This window comes from Staurois parvus, unplaced genomic scaffold, assembly GCF_062004578.1.
Source record: "Staurois parvus isolate SC_StPar_1 unplaced genomic scaffold, SC_StPar_1.0 ptg000182l, whole genome shotgun sequence".
Taxonomy (NCBI): Eukaryota; Metazoa; Chordata; class Amphibia; order Anura; family Ranidae; genus Staurois; species Staurois parvus.
This window is the reverse complement of record NW_028317978.1, coordinates 92,107-110,598: the sequence shown is the minus strand read 5'-3', so window position 1 is coordinate 110,598 and position 18,492 is coordinate 92,107. Positions and strand designations below refer to the sequence as shown.

General features: G+C 43.0%; 1 protein-coding gene across 2 annotated transcripts in view; it reads left to right on the top strand.

The window, feature by feature from the left end:
* Positions 1–18,492, top strand: part of SEC31B (SEC31 homolog B, COPII component) — a 186,995-nt gene that overhangs the window by 87,078 nt on the left and 81,425 nt on the right. For both annotated transcript variants that reach the window (XM_089677220.1, XM_089677218.1), the window contains exons 12-16: positions 7,524–7,598; positions 12,337–12,429; positions 13,070–13,175; positions 13,267–13,445; positions 16,876–17,002. In XM_089677220.1, coding sequence (XP_089533346.1) covers positions 7,524–7,598; positions 12,337–12,429; positions 13,070–13,175; positions 13,267–13,445; positions 16,876–17,002 — 580 coding nt within the window. The remainder of the gene's footprint in view (positions 1–7,523; positions 7,599–12,336; positions 12,430–13,069; positions 13,176–13,266; positions 13,446–16,875; positions 17,003–18,492) is intronic.

The window sequence follows — 18,492 nt, the reverse complement described above, 5'->3', positions numbered from 1 at the left end:
GATGACCAGAGACTGGGGACACAGTACAGGAGATGACCAGAGACTGGGGACACAGTACAGGAGATGACCAGAGACTGGGGACACAGTACAGGAGATGACCAGAGACTGGGGACACAGTACAGGAGATGACCAGAGACTGGGGACACAGTACAGGAGATGACCAGAGACTGGGGACACAGTACAGGAGATGACCAGAGACTGGGGACACAGTACAGGAGATGACCAGAGACTGGGGACACAGTACAGGAGATGACCAGAGACTGGGGACACAGTACAGGAGATGACCAGAGACTGGGGACACAGTACAGGAGATGACCAGAGACTGGGGACACAGTACAGGAGATGACCAGAGACTGGGGACACAGTACAGGAGATGACCAGAGACTGGGGACACAGTACAGGAGATGACCAGAGACTGGGGACACAGTACAGGAGATGACCAGAGACTGGGGACACAGTACAGGAGATGACCAGAGACTGGGGACACAGTACAGGAGATGACCAGAGACTGGGGACACAGTACAGGAGATGACCAGAGACTGGGGACACAGTACAGGAGATGACCAGAGACTGGGGACACAGTACAGGAGATGACCAGAGACTGGGGACACAGTACAGGAGATGACCAGAGACTGGGGACACAGTACAGGAGATGACCAGAGACTGGGGACACAGTACAGGAGATGACCAGAGACTGGGGACACAGTACAGGAGATGACCAGAGACTGGGGACACAGTACAGGAGATGACCAGAGACTGGGGACACAGTACAGGAGATGACCAGAGACTGGGGACACAGTACAGGAGATGACCAGAGACTGGGGACACAGTACAGGAGATGACCAGAGACTGGGGACACAGTACAGGAGATGACCAGAGACTGGGGACACAGTACAGGAGATGACCAGAGACTGGGGACACAGTACAGGAGATGACCAGAGACTGGGGACACAGTACAGGAGATGACCAGAGACTGGGGACACAGTACAGGAGATGACCAGAGACTGGGGACACAGTACAGGAGATGACCAGAGACTGGGGACACAGTACAGGAGATGACCAGAGACTGGGGACACAGTACAGGAGATGACCAGAGACTGGGGACACAGTACAGGAGATGACCAGAGACTGGGGACACAGTACAGGAGATGACCAGAGACTGGGGACACAGTACAGGAGATGACCAGAGACTGGGGACACAGTACAGGAGATGACCAGAGACTGGGGACACAGTACAGGAGATGACCAGAGACTGGGGACACAGTACAGGAGATGACCAGAGACTGGGGACACAGTACAGGAGATGACCAGAGACTGGGGACACAGTACAGGAGATGACCAGAGACTGGGGACACAGTACAGGAGATGACCAGAGACTGGGGACACAGTACAGGAGATGACCAGAGACTGGGGACACAGTACAGGAGATGACCAGAGACTGCGGGCACAGTACAGGAGATGACCAGAGACTGCAGACAGTGCAGGGGATGACCAGAGACTGCAGACAGTGCAGGGGATGACCAGAGACTGCAGACAGTGCAGGGGATGACCAGAGACTGCAGACAGTGCAGGGGATGACCAGAGACTGCAGACAGTGCAGGGGATGACCAGAGACTGCAGACAGTGCAGGGGATGACCAGAGACTGTAGACAGTGCAGGGGATGACCAGAGACTGTAGACAGTGCAGGGGATGACCAGAGACTGTAGACAGTGCAGGGGATGACCAGAGACTGTAGACAGTGCAGGGGATGACCAGAGACTGTAGACAGTGCAGGGGATGACCAGAGACTGTAGACAGTGCAGGGGATGACCAGAGACTGTAGACAGTGCAGGGGATGACCAGAGACTGTAGACAGTGCAGGGGATGACCAGAGACTGTAGACAGTGCAGGGGATGACCAGAGACTGTAGACAGTGCAGGGGATGACCAGAGACTGTAGACAGTGCAGGGGATGACCAGAGACTGTAGACAGTGCAGGGGATGACCAGAGACTGTAGACAGTGCAGGGGATGACCAGAGACTGTAGACAGTGCAGGGGATGACCAGAGACTGTAGACAGTGCAGGGGATGACCAGAGACTGTAGACAGTGCAGGGGATGACCAGAGACTGTAGACAGTGCAGGGGATGACCAGAGACTGTAGACAGTGCAGGGGATGACCAGAGACTGTAGACAGTGCAGGGGGTGACCAGAGACTGTAGACAGTGCAGGGGGTGACCAGAGACTGTAGACAGTGCAGGGGATGACCAGAGACTGTAGACAGTGCAGGGGGTGACCAGAGACTGTAGACAGTGCAGGGGGTGACCAGAGACTGTAGACAGTGCAGGGGGTGACCAGAGACTGTAGACAGTGCAGGGGGTGACCAGAGACTGTAGACAGTGCAGGGGATGACCAGAGACTGTAGACAGTGCAGGGGATGACCAGAGACTGTAGACAGTGCAGGGGATGACCAGAGACTGTAGACAGTGCAGGGGATGACCAGAGACTGTAGACAGTGCAGGGGATGACCAGAGACTGTAGACAGTGCAGGGGATGACCAGAGACTGTAGACAGTGCAGGGGATGACCAGAGACTGTAGACAGTGCAGGGGATGACCAGAGACTGTAGACAGTGCAGGGGATGACCAGAGACTGTAGACAGTGCAGGGGATGACCAGAGACTGTAGACAGTGCAGGGGATGACCAGAGACTGCAGACAGTGCAGGGGATGACCAGAGACTGTAGACAGTGCAGGGGATGACCAGAGACTGTAGACAGTGCAGGGGATGACCAGAGACTGTAGACAGTGCAGGGGATGACCAGAGACTGTAGACAGTGCAGGGGATGACCAGAGACTGTAGACAGTGCAGGGGATGACCAGAGACTGTAGACAGTGCAGGGGATGACCAGAGACTGTAGACAGTGCAGGGGATGACCAGAGACTGTAGACAGTGCAGGGGATGACCAGAGACTGTAGACAGTGCAGGGGATGACCAGAGACTGTAGACAGTGCAGGGGATGACCAGAGACTGTAGACAGTGCAGGGGATGACCAGAGACTGTAGACAGTGCAGGGGATGACCAGAGACTGTAGACAGTGCAGGGGATGACCAGAGACTGTAGACAGTGCAGGGGGTGACCAGAGACTGTAGACAGTGCAGGGGGTGACCAGAGACTGTAGACAGTGCAGGGGGTGACCAGAGACTGTAGACAGTGCAGGGGATGACCAGAGACTGTAGACAGTGCAGGGGGTGACCAGAGACTGTAGACAGTGCAGGGGATGACCAGAGACTGTAGACAGTGCAGGGGATGACCAGAGACTGTAGACAGTGCAGGGGATGACCAGAGACTGTAGACAGTGCAGGGGATGACCAGAGACTGTAGACAGTGCAGGGGATGACCAGAGACTGTAGACAGTGCAGGGGATGACCAGAGACTGTAGACAGTGCAGGGGATGACCAGAGACTGTAGACAGTGCAGGGGATGACCAGAGACTGTAGACAGTGCAGGGGATGACCAGAGACTGTAGACAGTGCAGGGGATGACCAGAGACTGCGGACACAGTACAGGGGATGACCAGAGACTGCAGACAGTGCAGGGGATGACCAGAGACTGCAGACAGTGCAGGGGATGACCAGAGACTGCAGACAGTGCAGGGGATGACCAGAGACTGTAGACAGTGCAGGGGATGACCAGAGACTGTAGACAGTGCAGGGGATGACCAGAGACTGCAGACAGTGCAGGGGATGACCAGGGACTGCAGACAGTGCAGGGGATGACCAGAGACTGCAGACAGTGCAGGGGATGACCAGAGACTGCAGACAGTGCAGGGGATGACCAGAGACTGCAGACAGTGCAGGGGATGACCAGAGACTGCTGACCTTTGGGGAGGGAGGGGGAGCGGGTACCTGAATTTGACAGGTACCCGCTCCCACTTCTGCGGAGTTGTCCTTCCCTCTTCTTCCCGGGCCGGCTTCTGTGACAGCCGGGTGCCCACTGTGCATGCGCGAGAAGCGCTGCACTTTGTGAATGGCCCGGTGCCTTCTGGTACCTGTTGTGTCCCAGAAAACACCGGATCATTCACAAAGCGCAGCACATGCGCAGTGGGCACCCGGCTGTCACAGAAGCCAGCGCGGGAAGACTGTGCAGCACTGGAGCGAGGAACAGGTAAGGCCCAGCAGGAGACAACAGCTGAGCGGCCGGCCCGGTATTCTGACATGGTGGGGCAGAAATACCGGACCGGCTGCTTTATATTCGCTCCATAAGACGCACTGACATTTTCCCCCCTTTTTTTGGGGGAAAAAAGTGCGTCTTATTGAGCGAAAAATACGGTACATTCCTTGGGGTGTCTACTTTCCAAAAAAGGGTCATTTTGGAGGGTTTGGTGCTATCTTGGCATTTCAGGTCCTCCGAAACTGTGATAGGTAGTGAGGAAATTATGCAGACTTTCAAAGTGGTCATTGGATTTCAGGCTCCTGTATGTGGTTGGTTAGGCTCCCAAAAAGTCTCACACATGATATCTCCATACTCGGTAGAAGTAGCAGAATGTACTTTTGGGTGTAATTCCACATACCCATGGCATGTGTAAGCAATATATCATTTGATTGATATTTAATTAAAAATTTTTTTGGCTTTTTCCAAAAACTTGTGGTAAATAGTAAAGTATTCCACTGACTCAACAATTTTTGTTTATAGCGCAAAAAAATAAAAAACCCAGGGCTGATCAAATACCACCAAAAGAAAGCTCTGTTTGTGTGACAAACAATTACATAAATTTCATTTATGTAAAAAAGTGTCAGTTAAACTAGCGCCGTTTGTAGATGCTATAACTTTCACACAAATCAATTAATATACACTTACTGGAATTTTTTTTTTACCAACGACATATAGAAAAATACATTTTGGCCTAAATTTATGACAAAATTTTAGTTTATAGGATATTTTTATATAACCAAATAAGAAAATATTTTTTTTCAAAATGTTCTGCCTTTTTTTGTTTAGAGCACAAAAATAGAAAATCCAGAAGTGATCAAATACCACCAAAAGAAAGCTCTATTTGTGTGAAAAAAAGGACATAAATTTAATTTGGGTATGTTATTGCATGACTGCTTAATTACCAGTTGACATAGTGCAGCATCGAATAGCAAAATAATGGCCTAGTCCGGAAGGGGGGTCAATCCTCTGGTAAAACAGGGGGTCCCTCATATAGCTCCCCCCAAAAAGATTCTGCAGTGACATCATAGGATCTCAACCCTATTCTTTTGATCCTCCAGGGGCCTCCCTTGGAGCCTATGGGGGACATTCTCTTGACTGACCTTGCACACAAGTTTTTTTTTTTCTTGTCACAATCGTCTCCACTAGGCGGTTGTCAGAGCTAGGAGCCTTGTCATATATGGAACCAGTCTTGGTTTTAAGCAAGGATAGTCTCTGTTTAACAGATTTGCGAGGCTGCCACCTGACCAAATATTCAGGCCTTTGCTGATGCCAGCTTCACCTACAAAGTGCTCCAGGCTGCTGTCTGAGTTGGGGTCTTTGACCCTCTGTTATGTGGTCCTGTTGGTGTTTGCTTGCTGTGTTGCCCATTCCTGGTTTTATATTGCTTTTGGACATTCCAGTCGCTTAAGACTATACCTGTGTCCTGTACTATGCAATTAAGAAAACAGGATTTTTGGCTTGTAGTTTTTTGTTTTTTTTTCTTTTGAGTGCAGTACATGACACCTCTCTGTGAATCCTTTTATTGCTGCTACAATATGAAGGATTGCTGGGAGTGGGAGGTGTATGAGAATTTATTTATGACTTTGTGTGGGGATTTCCATTGCCATTTACCTGAAGATTGCTGGCTATAACCCAGTCCTCCAAGACTATACCCATTTCCTGTACTGCAAGAAAAGACTTTTACAGGTTAGTAAATAATCCTGTTCTTCACCTCAGGCATGTGGCCTTTTAATTTTCTGCATCTCTTAAGCAGGAATAATGTAAGTACATAAGAAAATTTATTGTTTGGAAAACTTTTGAAAAAACTACTTGTCCAGGGACTAAATTGGGGTTCCAGTCTACTTGTCTAGATAAAAAAAAATACATTTTAACCAAAACCGTTTTTAAATCTGAGATGCTTTTAGGAATGTCTGGCTTTTAAAATTAAAAGGGGCTTAGTTACGACTTAAATGTTTAAGATTTTTAACATTGCTTTGTTTATCTCCTCCTCACCCTCCTGTCTCTCTCCAGCACTGCACCCGGGGACTAGCAGGGAGGAGAGAGACCTTGCAGTGCAATGAGCAGTGATTGAGTGCTCGTCAGGAAAAGTTTAAAAAAATAATTTTAGGCCTGAAGATTACACAAAACCCCCAAACATATATTTTCTGAAAGCAGAGACCCTAGAGCACAGGTGTCAAACTGGCAGCCCTTCAGCTGTTGCCAAACTACAAGTCCCATGAGGCATTGCAAGATTGACAGTTACAAGCATAACTCCCAAAGGCAGAGGCATGAAGGGACTTGTAGTTTCGCAACAGCTGGGGGGCTGACAGTTTGACACCCCTGCCCTAGAGAATAAAATAGTAGTAGTTTAAATATTTTGTGTCGCACGATATTACTGATTTATTACCACAAAATTTCAGTTAAAAATACACTTAAGTTGATTTTAGGGCAAAAAAAAAGCAATAAATTACCCTATTTTTCTTGTAAAATATAGAAGATGAGGTTGCACCGAGTAAATAGATATCCAACATGTCAAACCTTTCATTTCCATGCGCTTGTGAAATGGCGACAAACTTCAGTACCCTATATTTTCTATAGGCGACGCTTTTAAAACCCCTTATAGGTCAGCTGTATAGTGTTACGGAGGATGTCTCGTGCTAGAATTATTGCTCATTCTAGTGTGCGCAGTGACATTTAACATGTGTACAGCAATTGCCGTTTTCATGCGTAGGCACGTATATGTGGGGATGTGGGGGGGGTCCTCTCAAATTTCTTTTTCTGAGGGTATGTTTGGTGCTTGGCTGTAAGTTTAATTGTTTTACAATTTAAAAAAACATTTTTTTTTTTATGTCTCCCATGTGCACCACTGAATGTAATAAAGTGTTTATCACACTGCATTACATTCTTTCCTGGCCTCGATGGCTGGAAAATCTGTCAACGGACAAGAAGGGGATGGGAGCAGACATATCCGCTCTCCTCCCTTCCCTTTAGCCAATGGCGCAGACTGAACTGGTCCCAGGCCTGCAAATGGCCAATCGGGAGACGTAGTGGGGGTGGGGGGGAAACTACCTGCCCGGAAATACATGTCCTGGGCATCGGGCGATATGAATTCAACATCCCTAACCCATTTCAACCACTGTGCTGCATGGCATTTTGCTGTATTTGATTTTAAATGACCAGATGTCAGCAGAACATGGCTATTAGTAATTTAGGATTATACCTTTTTGCAGATGTCATGTTCTTGAAAACATGGTGGCTAGTATTTAATTTATTTTCCTTGCTAGTCTTGGGGTTCTGCCTTGATGACCTCTTATTTTGACATGTTCAGGCTTTTTTTTTTTTTCTCTTTTCAGGTTAACTTTGAACAAGATGCAAGAGAAAAATTCCTCAAGCTGCTTGGATACAGCAAGGAAGAGCTGGATAAAAAGGTGTGTTTAATAGGCTTTTTAGATAGAATAGTAACTGACCAGGAGGTGGGGAGAGAAATTAAAGCATGTACTTTTTCCTTCCCTCTGTTATTCTCTTCAGCTCCCTAAAATGAGGGTAACACTCAGCACTTCTGGGTATTAGAAAACACAATACTCTCTGCATAGGACAGTGCTGAACCAGTCCTCAAACACCAGCATTGTTGCATGGTGAGAAAATGTAGCCCAGTATAAGCTGCAGCTTAGGTACAGGGAGGCGTTCCTTCTCCAGATAGCTAAGTGGTATGACAGGGAGGTAAGGAAAGATGTATATGTTCTGCAGAGAGGCAGGATTAATGGAGTTTGGGGTATACAAACAACAAACATCCATACTCACCTCTATGCTGCAGCACCAGTCCCATGTCAGCTCCAAGTCCGAATGTTCGCAGCAATACCTAACGTGTAGTGCAGTTGGGGGTTACCTACACATGTGCACCCTGTGCGTTCATTTGCATTTGTGGGTGTAGGGAAATGGGGGTTATATTTTGTTTGTTTGTTTTTTTAATACACTTTATTGTAATTTTGTGGATTTTTTTTCCTTTTGTTTTTCTATTAGATCCCAATGTCTCCCCTTCCCTCCAAAGCAAATAGATGCTTCCTTAGCTGTATTAGCCAAGAAATTACAACTCTGTGATGTCACTGTGGAGTAGATCAAGGAACAAATGTTCCTTGGTCTGATTCCACTCACCATCCTGAAGCCAGTGGATGTGATCCTGTGCTCTTCTGGTAAGAGCGGGAGAGCCCGGGAACCGCATGGGGGTGGGAACCGTGCTGCGTGCACAGTAAAAGTGATAAGGCAGCTATACAGCTACAGGATCACTTGCACTTTATAGCTGGAAACTGTCCAAGGTAAATGAGCATAAGTTGATGGCTACTGCAGCCGTCAGCTTGCGCTTAACCCTTCACTCTTTGGACATACTACACATGTTGAAAGAGCTGAACTGGCTAAGCACGTTTGCTATGGTTGGCATGCAAAGCTATATTCAGTGGCACCCAGAAAACCAATAGTCTTCAAAATTGATATTTCTTGTTTAAACATAACTGTAGTAATGTAAAGTTTAATATCTAGTGTCTTGAATTTTTCTGACAAATTCTTATGTTTGAAAAAGGCGATCAAAAAGGATCACTACTGTCATAAAAATGAGGTTTTGTTTAATTCCTTTTTAAAGACACCAATTTGGTTCTTATTGGCATGGTGAGCAGGTGCCTTGACTTAGAGCAGCCTGCATAAATCTTGCCAAAGGTCACCATCTCTCGAAAAAAAAAAAAATGCCTTGACCTACTAAACCTTCCCTGTACAGTTGCTTTACAGCCTGTCTTGTATGGTGCTCAGCAATATCCAATTGAAGAGAGTTTCCTAAAAAAGTGGACTCTCCCTTTAGTGAACCCAGAAACAAGATCCTTACCATTGCTGTTGAGGATTTCCTGAGGGCCCCATGGATAAACAATTGGTAACCCGTTAAAGTAAAGAATCTATGCAGTGCCAAACATATAATTAAAATCACATCCACAACAATATATCAGAGTGCATTATGAAAAACATATAAAGAAACGTATTCAGTATCCAGAAAGACCTAATATTAAATGGACAATCAGAAGTGTGTTAAAGTCCCAAAAAAAAATTTCCAGTAAAAAGCTAAATATTCCACCAACCAATTGGATTGTTCCAGCCTTCTGTGTGCAAAAATCACCAAGCACCATTGCTTTTATAGAGGGACTCACCAAATATACAGCAGGTAAAATAAGTATTGAACAAGTTGCCATTTTTCTCAGTAAATTTATTTCTAAAAGTGCTATTGACATGACATTTTCACCACATGTCGGTAACAACCCATGCAATCCATACATACAAAGCAACAAAAAAAAAAGTTTAGAAATGACATTGTGTAATAAAATGACACAGGGAAAAAGTATTGAACACAATAACTGAAATGTATTTAATACCTCATACAAAAGTTTCTTTGGCTTTGTGGTTGGAATCATTGTCTTGCTGAAATGTCCACCCTTGTTTCATATTCATCATCCTGGTAGATGGCAGCAGATTTTTATCAAGAATGTCTTGGTAAATTTTTCCATTCATCATTCCTTCAATCACATGAAGTTTGCCAGTACCGTGTGCTGGAAAACAACCCCACACTGTGATGTTCCCACCTCCAGACTTCACTGTTGGTATGGTGTTTTTGGGGTGATGTGCAGTGCCATTGACCTTCAAACATGCTAGCATCCAAAGAGTTCAATTTTGGTCTCATATGACCATACTGTATTCTCCCAGAATTTCAGAGGCTTGTCTAAATGTTGTGCAGCAAACTTTAAACAAGCTTCAACATGCTTTTTCTTCATCAATGGAATCTTACGTGGTGAGCGTGCATACAGGCCATGGGGGGTGAATGCATTACTTATTGTTTTCTTTGACACAGTTGTACCTGCTAATTCCAGGTCTTTCTGAAGCTCTCCACAAGTGGTCCTTGGCTCCTGAACAACTCTTCTGATGATTCTTTTCACTCCTCTGTCAAAAATCGTGCGAGGAGCACTTGGTTGTGGCCGGTTTATGGTGAAATGTTCTTTCCACTTCCGGTTTATGGCCCCAACAGTGCTTACTGGAACATTTAGAAGTTTAGAAATCCTTCTGTAACCAATGCCATCAGTATGTTTTGCAACACTCAGGTTGCGAAGGTCTTGAGAGGGCTATTTGCTTTTACCCATCGTGAGATGTTTCTTGTGTGATACCTTGGTATTAAGACACCTTTTTTTTTATAGGTCATCAGTTGAGACTGAATCGGCTGATATTCATTTGCACTAACAGGATTGCTTTCTAAGTACTGATAGATTTCAGCTGGTGTCCTTGCTTTCCATGCCTTTTTGCACCTCCCTTTCTTCAGGTGTTTAATACTTTTACCTTGTGTAATTAATTTTATTACACATAACTTAACTTTTGAGCTTATTTGTTTTGGTTTCTTTGTACGTATAGATTGCATGGGTTGTTACCAACATGTGGTGAACATGTCATGTCAATAGCACCTTTAGAAATAGATTTACTGAGAAGAATGGTAATGTGTTCAATATTTATTTACCCACTGTCTATGCTGCAGTGAATACAGTATTAAAAGCATGTGATTCAAATAAGGATCCCTCCTGGATATATATACACCAGCCTCAAGCTGTCTCCTCTCCGCAGCACCCAGGTCTAATCACAACTATGGCTAATAAAAGCTCGCCCAGATGAAACTCACACAGAGTTTTTGCCTTAACGCGTTAAGTTGGAATGTGTGAGTTTTATCTGTTTTTGAATACTGTTTTTTTTTTTTTTTTTTTTTAACTGCCTTACAGTTGTGCTGTGTTAATGCCAAATATTTTAATAAATACTACACTATTATCGACATCTATTGGCTCTGGGTGAGTTTTATTTGATATAAGCATTGTTTTATAGCTTAACAAATTAAGCTAAATAAAGTAAACATTCCCTTGTAAACTACTGGATAAAATTCATACTCCAGCACATACTGTTTACAACTTTGATTGATGTTGGCTCCTGCGGTAGTAAACCGCACCAAAAATAAAACTGGGCCCCTGAGCAGTTTAAGAGCTGATTCACACATGTGCGGTGTGGATTGAAGCGCAGCTTTCACAGCTAATTGATACAGTTGCTGTTCACAGGTTCACGTCAGGTTTACATCAGGTTCAGGACAGGGTTAGCTCAGGATCTTATGTTCACACATAAGCGGTTTAGAAATGGTTCCCATTGACATCATTAGCCTGTAGTCCGCACCTGAACCTTAAGCCACTGCTCAGAAATCGAACATGGCTCTTTTAAAACCGCACTGAATCTGCACCAGCCATGCACTGGACATATGTGAACAGGCACCATAGAATCAATGGTTTTTCACATGTCATGCAGATTGGGTTCTGTTCAGTCTTCAGATATGTGAACGGGCATGAAGCCAAGACAGAGTTGATAGAAAATGAAGTCCTCCTGTGGAGAGCTGTCACCACTGTAGGCGCTCCCACCTTCACCCAGTCTTCCTTCCGGCTTCAGCTGCATGAATGGCGAACCACGATGACGTCACTCCCGCACATGTGCACAGCAGTCATGGCCATGGCACATAGTTCTGAATGGATGGCACAGTCCATTCCCCTTGGTTCACGCTTATGTGGATTTCAGTGCATTTTCCAGTTTGCAGAAATGCACTACAGTAAATTTAACATGATTTCCTATGGATCTAGATCACATCTGTGCATTTTGAGTACAGATTTTTAAAAAGGTCATGGGCTTCTTTTCCCTCCGCAGATTGCATTTTGTGTGTAATAGTATTGCATTTTTTATGCATTTTTTATGCATTTTGCATGTTGTGCTTTATGTGACATTAAGCTGGCTGTTAAGGAGCGGGCTGCCGCCGCTATATTACTCAACTATATCTCTGAATTTACTGGTTAACTTCTCACATTTCCAGTCAATATATTGAATCCAAAACCAATATAGATGGGCTTATATCTGTCACCCCAGTGGGTTGTAATTAACAACGCTCTATACAAGTCTGTGAATTTGACTCAGAAAATAATAAATATTATTTGCAGTCCATAATAGCCAAAATACAGCGTGCATGGTGATGCCACTGTTAGGTGTGCTAGCTTTTACACTGTACTGTGTTGCTTGTGTACCAGGTGTCACAAAAATGTATTAAAATGTGCTGTCTCTGTATTACAGATCTCTTCTGCTTTGGGTGACAGTTGGCAAAACAAAAACAGCCCTTCAGATGGTGAAGATCTGGTTCAGAGCATCCAGTCTGTATCCAGTCAGGTAAGACACGTGTTCTTTACTGTATATTACCTGTGGAATAGTCCTTTGGATTGCAGCAGGTTGAATGCCCAATTTTAATTTGTGAATTGTAGCTGGCAGCGGGCTATAGAAAACAACAAATATGGCTTTAGATATACTTTAATCACTTAACAAATGTTTAATTTCATTGCCAAGAATAATACTTCAATCATGGTTTTTCACTGAGCTCTCTTTGCAATATTTTTCTTTCTGATCCATCTTCTATAGAATCTTCCAAACATTTATTTGATTTATTTCTGCTACTTATATACTGCCGCCCAGTTTATGCAGCGCTTTACACACATATATTGTACATTCACATCAGTCCCTGCCTTCAAGGAGCTTATAAACACTTTGCTGTAACTAGATTTATCAGTTTGTCTATTATCTGTTGCATGCTGAAAAATTGCTGACCTTTGAGTAGATGATCCGTTTGGACAATTGAGATGGAGGCCAAATATTTTTTTGTTGGAATTTTAAATTTGCGTGTTATAATTTCAGTGTGCCATTTGTATCGGTTTGCATTTTTTTGACTGTTTTAATTATATGTCAGTAAAATTATAAATGTGCTTAAAATGGTCTGGTATTCTGCATGTGATATTTTATTTGGGTATTTGTGTAGGCTTCCAGCAGCTTCACTGGACAAACTGCTTCATCCTCCTCATCTATGGAGTTTTTTAATCTACCTCCACATGATTCAGCCAAGTTTGAGATCCCAGTATCATCTGGTATGGAACTCCTAGTACTCCTATTTTTTTCACTTGTTACACTTTAAAAGAGAGGTATTAGATGCTACTAGCTACTTATTTTGTTTCTTAGACACAGATGGACTGATAAGTCAGGCTCTATTGATGGGAAACTTTGAGGCAGCTGTGGACCTGTGCTTAAAGGATGGTCGTTATGCTGATGCTATCATATTGGCCAATGCCGGAGGGGAAGACCTTCTGAGAGAGACACAGCAATGGTATTTCACCCGCCAGAAAAATAAGATCACTTCAGTAAGTAACTCAGAATTTGATAATTGTTTTCTAATGGCCTTAAGGATTTATGAATTTTTTTTTCACTCAAGATTCATGCAACTTTTACACAAGATTTAATTACAAAAACGTGGGAATCTTAGTTCTAAAACTGATTAAGTAGCTTGTCTACAACTGGAAAACCTGACCTTGACCTCTTTTGACTTTACCAGCTGTATTATTGGTGAACACCACAAGAATAAGTGAAGCTTGGAAATTTTTTTAATTTTTTTTTTTTACAAAAATCAGCAGAATGTGGACATACATACGACATATGACTATCTTGACAGAGATGTTCAGAGATTATGCACCTTTTGATCGCAGTCACCTTTGATGTTGCCTGCCTTGCTTTAACCTTATATCCCCTTATTACTGTTGTGTGAAGATGAGTTTTGCATTTTTAAAGCAAACTTACTAAATTAAAATATACATTTCCCAAACCCTCCTCCCCCAGCTTGTCCTAGGCTCCCTGAAATAGTTATACAGTATATAGAAAAAGCATTGTTATAAACTTTCTCATTCATTGAGGGACACAAGTCTTTTAACCATGGAATTATACTAACCATGCAACCCCCTCCACGATATCTGGAAAAAGGCGAATATGTTTGTGAACCAAAAAATATATAAGATAAAGATTAAAATATTAAACTCCTCCACAAATAAAATTGTGAAAACACACTCCAGTACACAGAAACCAATTAAATATATATTATGATTCCATACTTGCCCACCATAAAACAAAATATGAATTAAAAGCTTCCCAAATATAGTACAGCGATATCATTCTTCTTAAACCATATAAAAAAAATCCAAAATAATTGCTTGTGTTTATGTGCAAAAAAAAAAAACATGCATAATACACATAACAATAGAGAAAAATCCACACACAAAAAGCCATTTGTCACTATAAAAAAGAAACACCGGGGGGTGCAGACTTAAATGTAGCTTTAAAATACATTTATTATAAAAGAAAAAAAGACAAATGGCAACTTAGAAACTGAATAGTGAAAAGTGCATATCCTCAAACATCCAGGCTGCTGTCATTGCCAAAGTATTTTCTGGTAATCCAGACCAAGGGACAGAAACACTGCCACAGACCAGTTCTGTGTGATGAATTATTATAAACATATTGCCGTGCTAAACATAACTAAAAAAACAACTTTACACCTCAAAATGGAATCATAGCAGATAAAAAAAAATATGTAAAAGAATCCAAGTGATAATGAGAGGAAATAGGAGTTCCAATATATGTGGTAAAATGTAGAGATGAATGCGTGTCACCACGTCCTCTTGAGATTAAAGAGCACCACCACCAAAGAAACAATGGCCGCTTACCAGAACGAATGGACTCTTTTTATAATGTTAAGAGTCAGAAAAGGTATGGATTCAAAGCAGATCTGGATGCCACTCAATCGTTTCTCCATATCCTAATTTGGGATCATTTCCGTTCACCTCCGACTTGTCTCAGATTTTTCCAGTGGTGGCATTCACATATATTATAAAAGAAATGTAGGAAGATGTACATAGCATAAAACCGTATGGCTAGTTTTATTAAAATCCAGTTAATATACTTACATATCCAAAACTGAAAAGCGTTTTGTATACATCCACAGCAGTCCAGGGAACCGGTCCAAACTCATGCAGCATATCCAAACGCGCAAGCGCCTCCCAACGCATTTCGTCTGAAGTGACATCGTTCGTGCCCCCAAAGACATCACTTCTAATGAAACTCATTGGGTGGAGCTTGCGCTTGTTACGTCATCACGCTGTGTGAAATGCTGCATGAGTTTTGTCCGGTTCCCAGGACAACTTTGGATGTATACAAAGCGCTTTTTTACTTTTGGATATGTGAGTGTATTACTGGATTTTAATAAAACTAGCCATACGGTTTTACGCTATGTACATCTTCCTACATTTTTTTTATAATATATGTGAATGCCACCATTGGAAAAATGTGAGATAAATTGGAGGCGAACGGAGGAGATCCCAAATTAGGATAGAGAGAAACAATTGAGCAGCATTCAGATCTGCTTTGAATCCATGCTTTTCAGACTCTTAACATTATAAGAGTCCACTCGATCTGGTAAGCATCCGTTGTTTCTTTGGTGGTGGTGCTCTTTAATCTCGAGGATGTGGGGGCACACATTCATCTCTACATTTTACCACATATATTGGAACTCTTATTTCCTCGCATTGTCACTTTGACTCCTATACATATTTTTTATCTGCATATGATTCCATTTTGATGTGTATTGTTTTTTAGTTCTGTTTAGCGCGGCATTATGTTTATAATAATTTATACACAATTCTTCTAATTGTTCTGCCAGCTGCTTTTGTTGTCTCATACCTGCACGATTTCTATTGGTAGTGCAAACAGTTGTGTGATAACCAGGAAGTGAGAGGAACACCATAATGCGTAGGAGACAGCCAGGACTGACATCAAATTTTACAAATTATTTATTTCAGGTACTTATATAGCGCCATTAATTTACGCAGCGCTTTACATACATATATTGTACATTCACATCAGTCCCTAACCCTCAAGGGGCGTACAAATACTTTTTTGTCTAGGTAACTCACCCAGGAATAATAGAAAAAAAAAAGTCCAGGTAAAAATCAAAAGATAAGAAAAGCGTCCCAGCATAATACATAATAAAATTCTTCGATGATTCTTAAAAAAAAAAAAAAACTGCTCACCCAGTGAATCTTCATACAAATGGACACTGTTCCTTAGTGATTCCTTCACCTTATAATTAAGATTGCACTCTCCAAAAGAACATGCCTGTCTTTACTCAAGGTAGGCAAGCTTAGCTTGTGTTAGCAAGGTGAAGGAATCACTAAGGCTAGGTTCACACCTGTGCAGTTTGCGTTTGATCCATTTCTGCAGTGCTTTTTGTGGTGATTTTTTGATGCATTTTTTTTTTTGGCCTACTTATTGCTGGGCAGATTCAAAATGCATAAAAAATGCACTACATTTGTTTCTGCAGTGTCTCCATTGAAGTCTGTTGAACCAAAACACACCGTTTTGCGTTTAAAACTAGTCCATGACCCTTTTAAAAAACCGCACCGGTTAAAAACGTGGACATGTGAACTTCACTCATAGGAAATCGTGCTAAATGGACTGTAGTGCATTTCTACAAAACACCTAGGTAGGAACCTAGCCTTACAGACAGCCTGAATTTATATGATTTGCTGGGTAAACCGTGCAAGGATCATCTAAGAGGAAGAATTTCATGACACTTTTTAGTTTTACCAGATTTTTATATTCAGTTATTCTGTTTGTTTATGCTGTTCACATACGTCCCAGTCAGCAAAATGTTACTGGCTGTCAAAAAAAATTCTGTAATTGTTTTTTCAAGAAAATCTATTTCTTCTGCCAATGTCATCCGATGCTCATGTTTTCTTCATCCAGCTTCTGTCTTCTGTAGTCCAGCAGAAGTGGAAAGATGTGGTCCTGGGCTGTAGCCTGCAGAATTGGAAAGAAGCTCTAGCTCTGCTGCTGACTTATTCCAAACCTGAGGAATATGCAGACCTATGTGGTAAGCATTTTTGGGGAACCAAAACTAGGGTGGGAGCCTGCAAGAGGAAAGAAAGATATTTCAGTTTTTCTCATCTGTTGAGGGACACAGAAATTGAGATACAGCAGGGTTAAACTGATGCCTACAGGCTTTGACACTGGCAGACAGAAAAATAGAAAGCCATCCCTCCCATCATGCCTCAGGGTTTTTACTTCCTAGTGTCCTAGGACATCTTCTTTTCAAGATTTAAAGATATTTTTGCTAGTATTCTTTCCCTGGATTCATCTTCAATCCACATCAATCAAGATTCTTTGCTACACTGCTGTTTGAGCTGGTCCTTGTGTGTGTGTGTGTGTGTGTGTGTGTGTATGTGTGTGTATATATATATATATATATATATATATATATAGCAGCTATTTAGTTTGGTCTTTTCTAAGCCTGACTTTGAATGCCATACCCGTGCCCCACTGCACTAAACATGCAGGGTTAGCCTTGAATGGAACCTTTGGGAACTGGGCTGCACAGTGTGGCACTTTCCAGACCTTTGTGTGCTGGTAAAGATTGGCAATCAAGGTGTTTTCCAGGCCTGGAATTGTGGCATTACCTCAGCATTGAGCCTGTATCAGAAGACTTGCTTTGAATGTAAAGTCATTCAGGCTGAAACCCTCACTGTAACCATTGGGAGCCTGTCAAATTTTTTACTCCCACTGGTTTTCCTCCGTCGTAGAAGTGTGGACCGTTAGGGGATCCGTTCCTTAAGGTGACCTTCCACTCTCTTTTTTTTCCTTAACCTTCTTAGCTCTACTCTCTGTTGTTTTGGGCTTGGGTTCTGAAAAGGCTAATGGCCCTGTCTCTATGGACCAGTTGCATTGTTCTCCCCATAGCTGGGGGATTTCACACACTGGAGTACTTTCATTTCCAGAGCTACCATCTGGTTTCTCAGAACAGACAGATCCCTCCACATCAGGGTATTCTTCCTAAAGCAAATTTTTCGGTTTGGATTTCATTGGCTATCACTTAGTTTTGCAGTGATTTCACCTCAGGGAAAGAGTTGGAGTCCTCACTGCGACAGGTAAAGTAGCTTAGTCCCTGTGCTAGATGATGCAGAGAGTATTAGCCTTGCTTGCGCTGTCTCCCTTAAGGACAATACCTTGTAAACAGGCAATCTTCTAATCGTAGTCTCTGCACTTAAATGAGAGGTTTGCGCAACTAAGTGCACCTCAGATTCTAAGTGGGGGGCAGACATAATCTCTGGAGGGCCTTGTGCCTCCCTGAATTGTCAGCTGCTGGAACATGCTAGCTTCCTGCTGCAGGTACTTTCTTCTGGGGTTAAAGTATGTCCACAAGTCTTTGTGGAACCGGTTCACGTATAGCTCATCTTTCATAACTGTCTCCAGCCTCTATAGGAAGGTCCTCCTTCTGTTATTCATGTGCAAGTTCTTAGCAGTTCTGCTAGCATGCCTGTCCTTCGATCCATGGCTGTTGACGCTTAGCTGGACCTTGGGTCATCA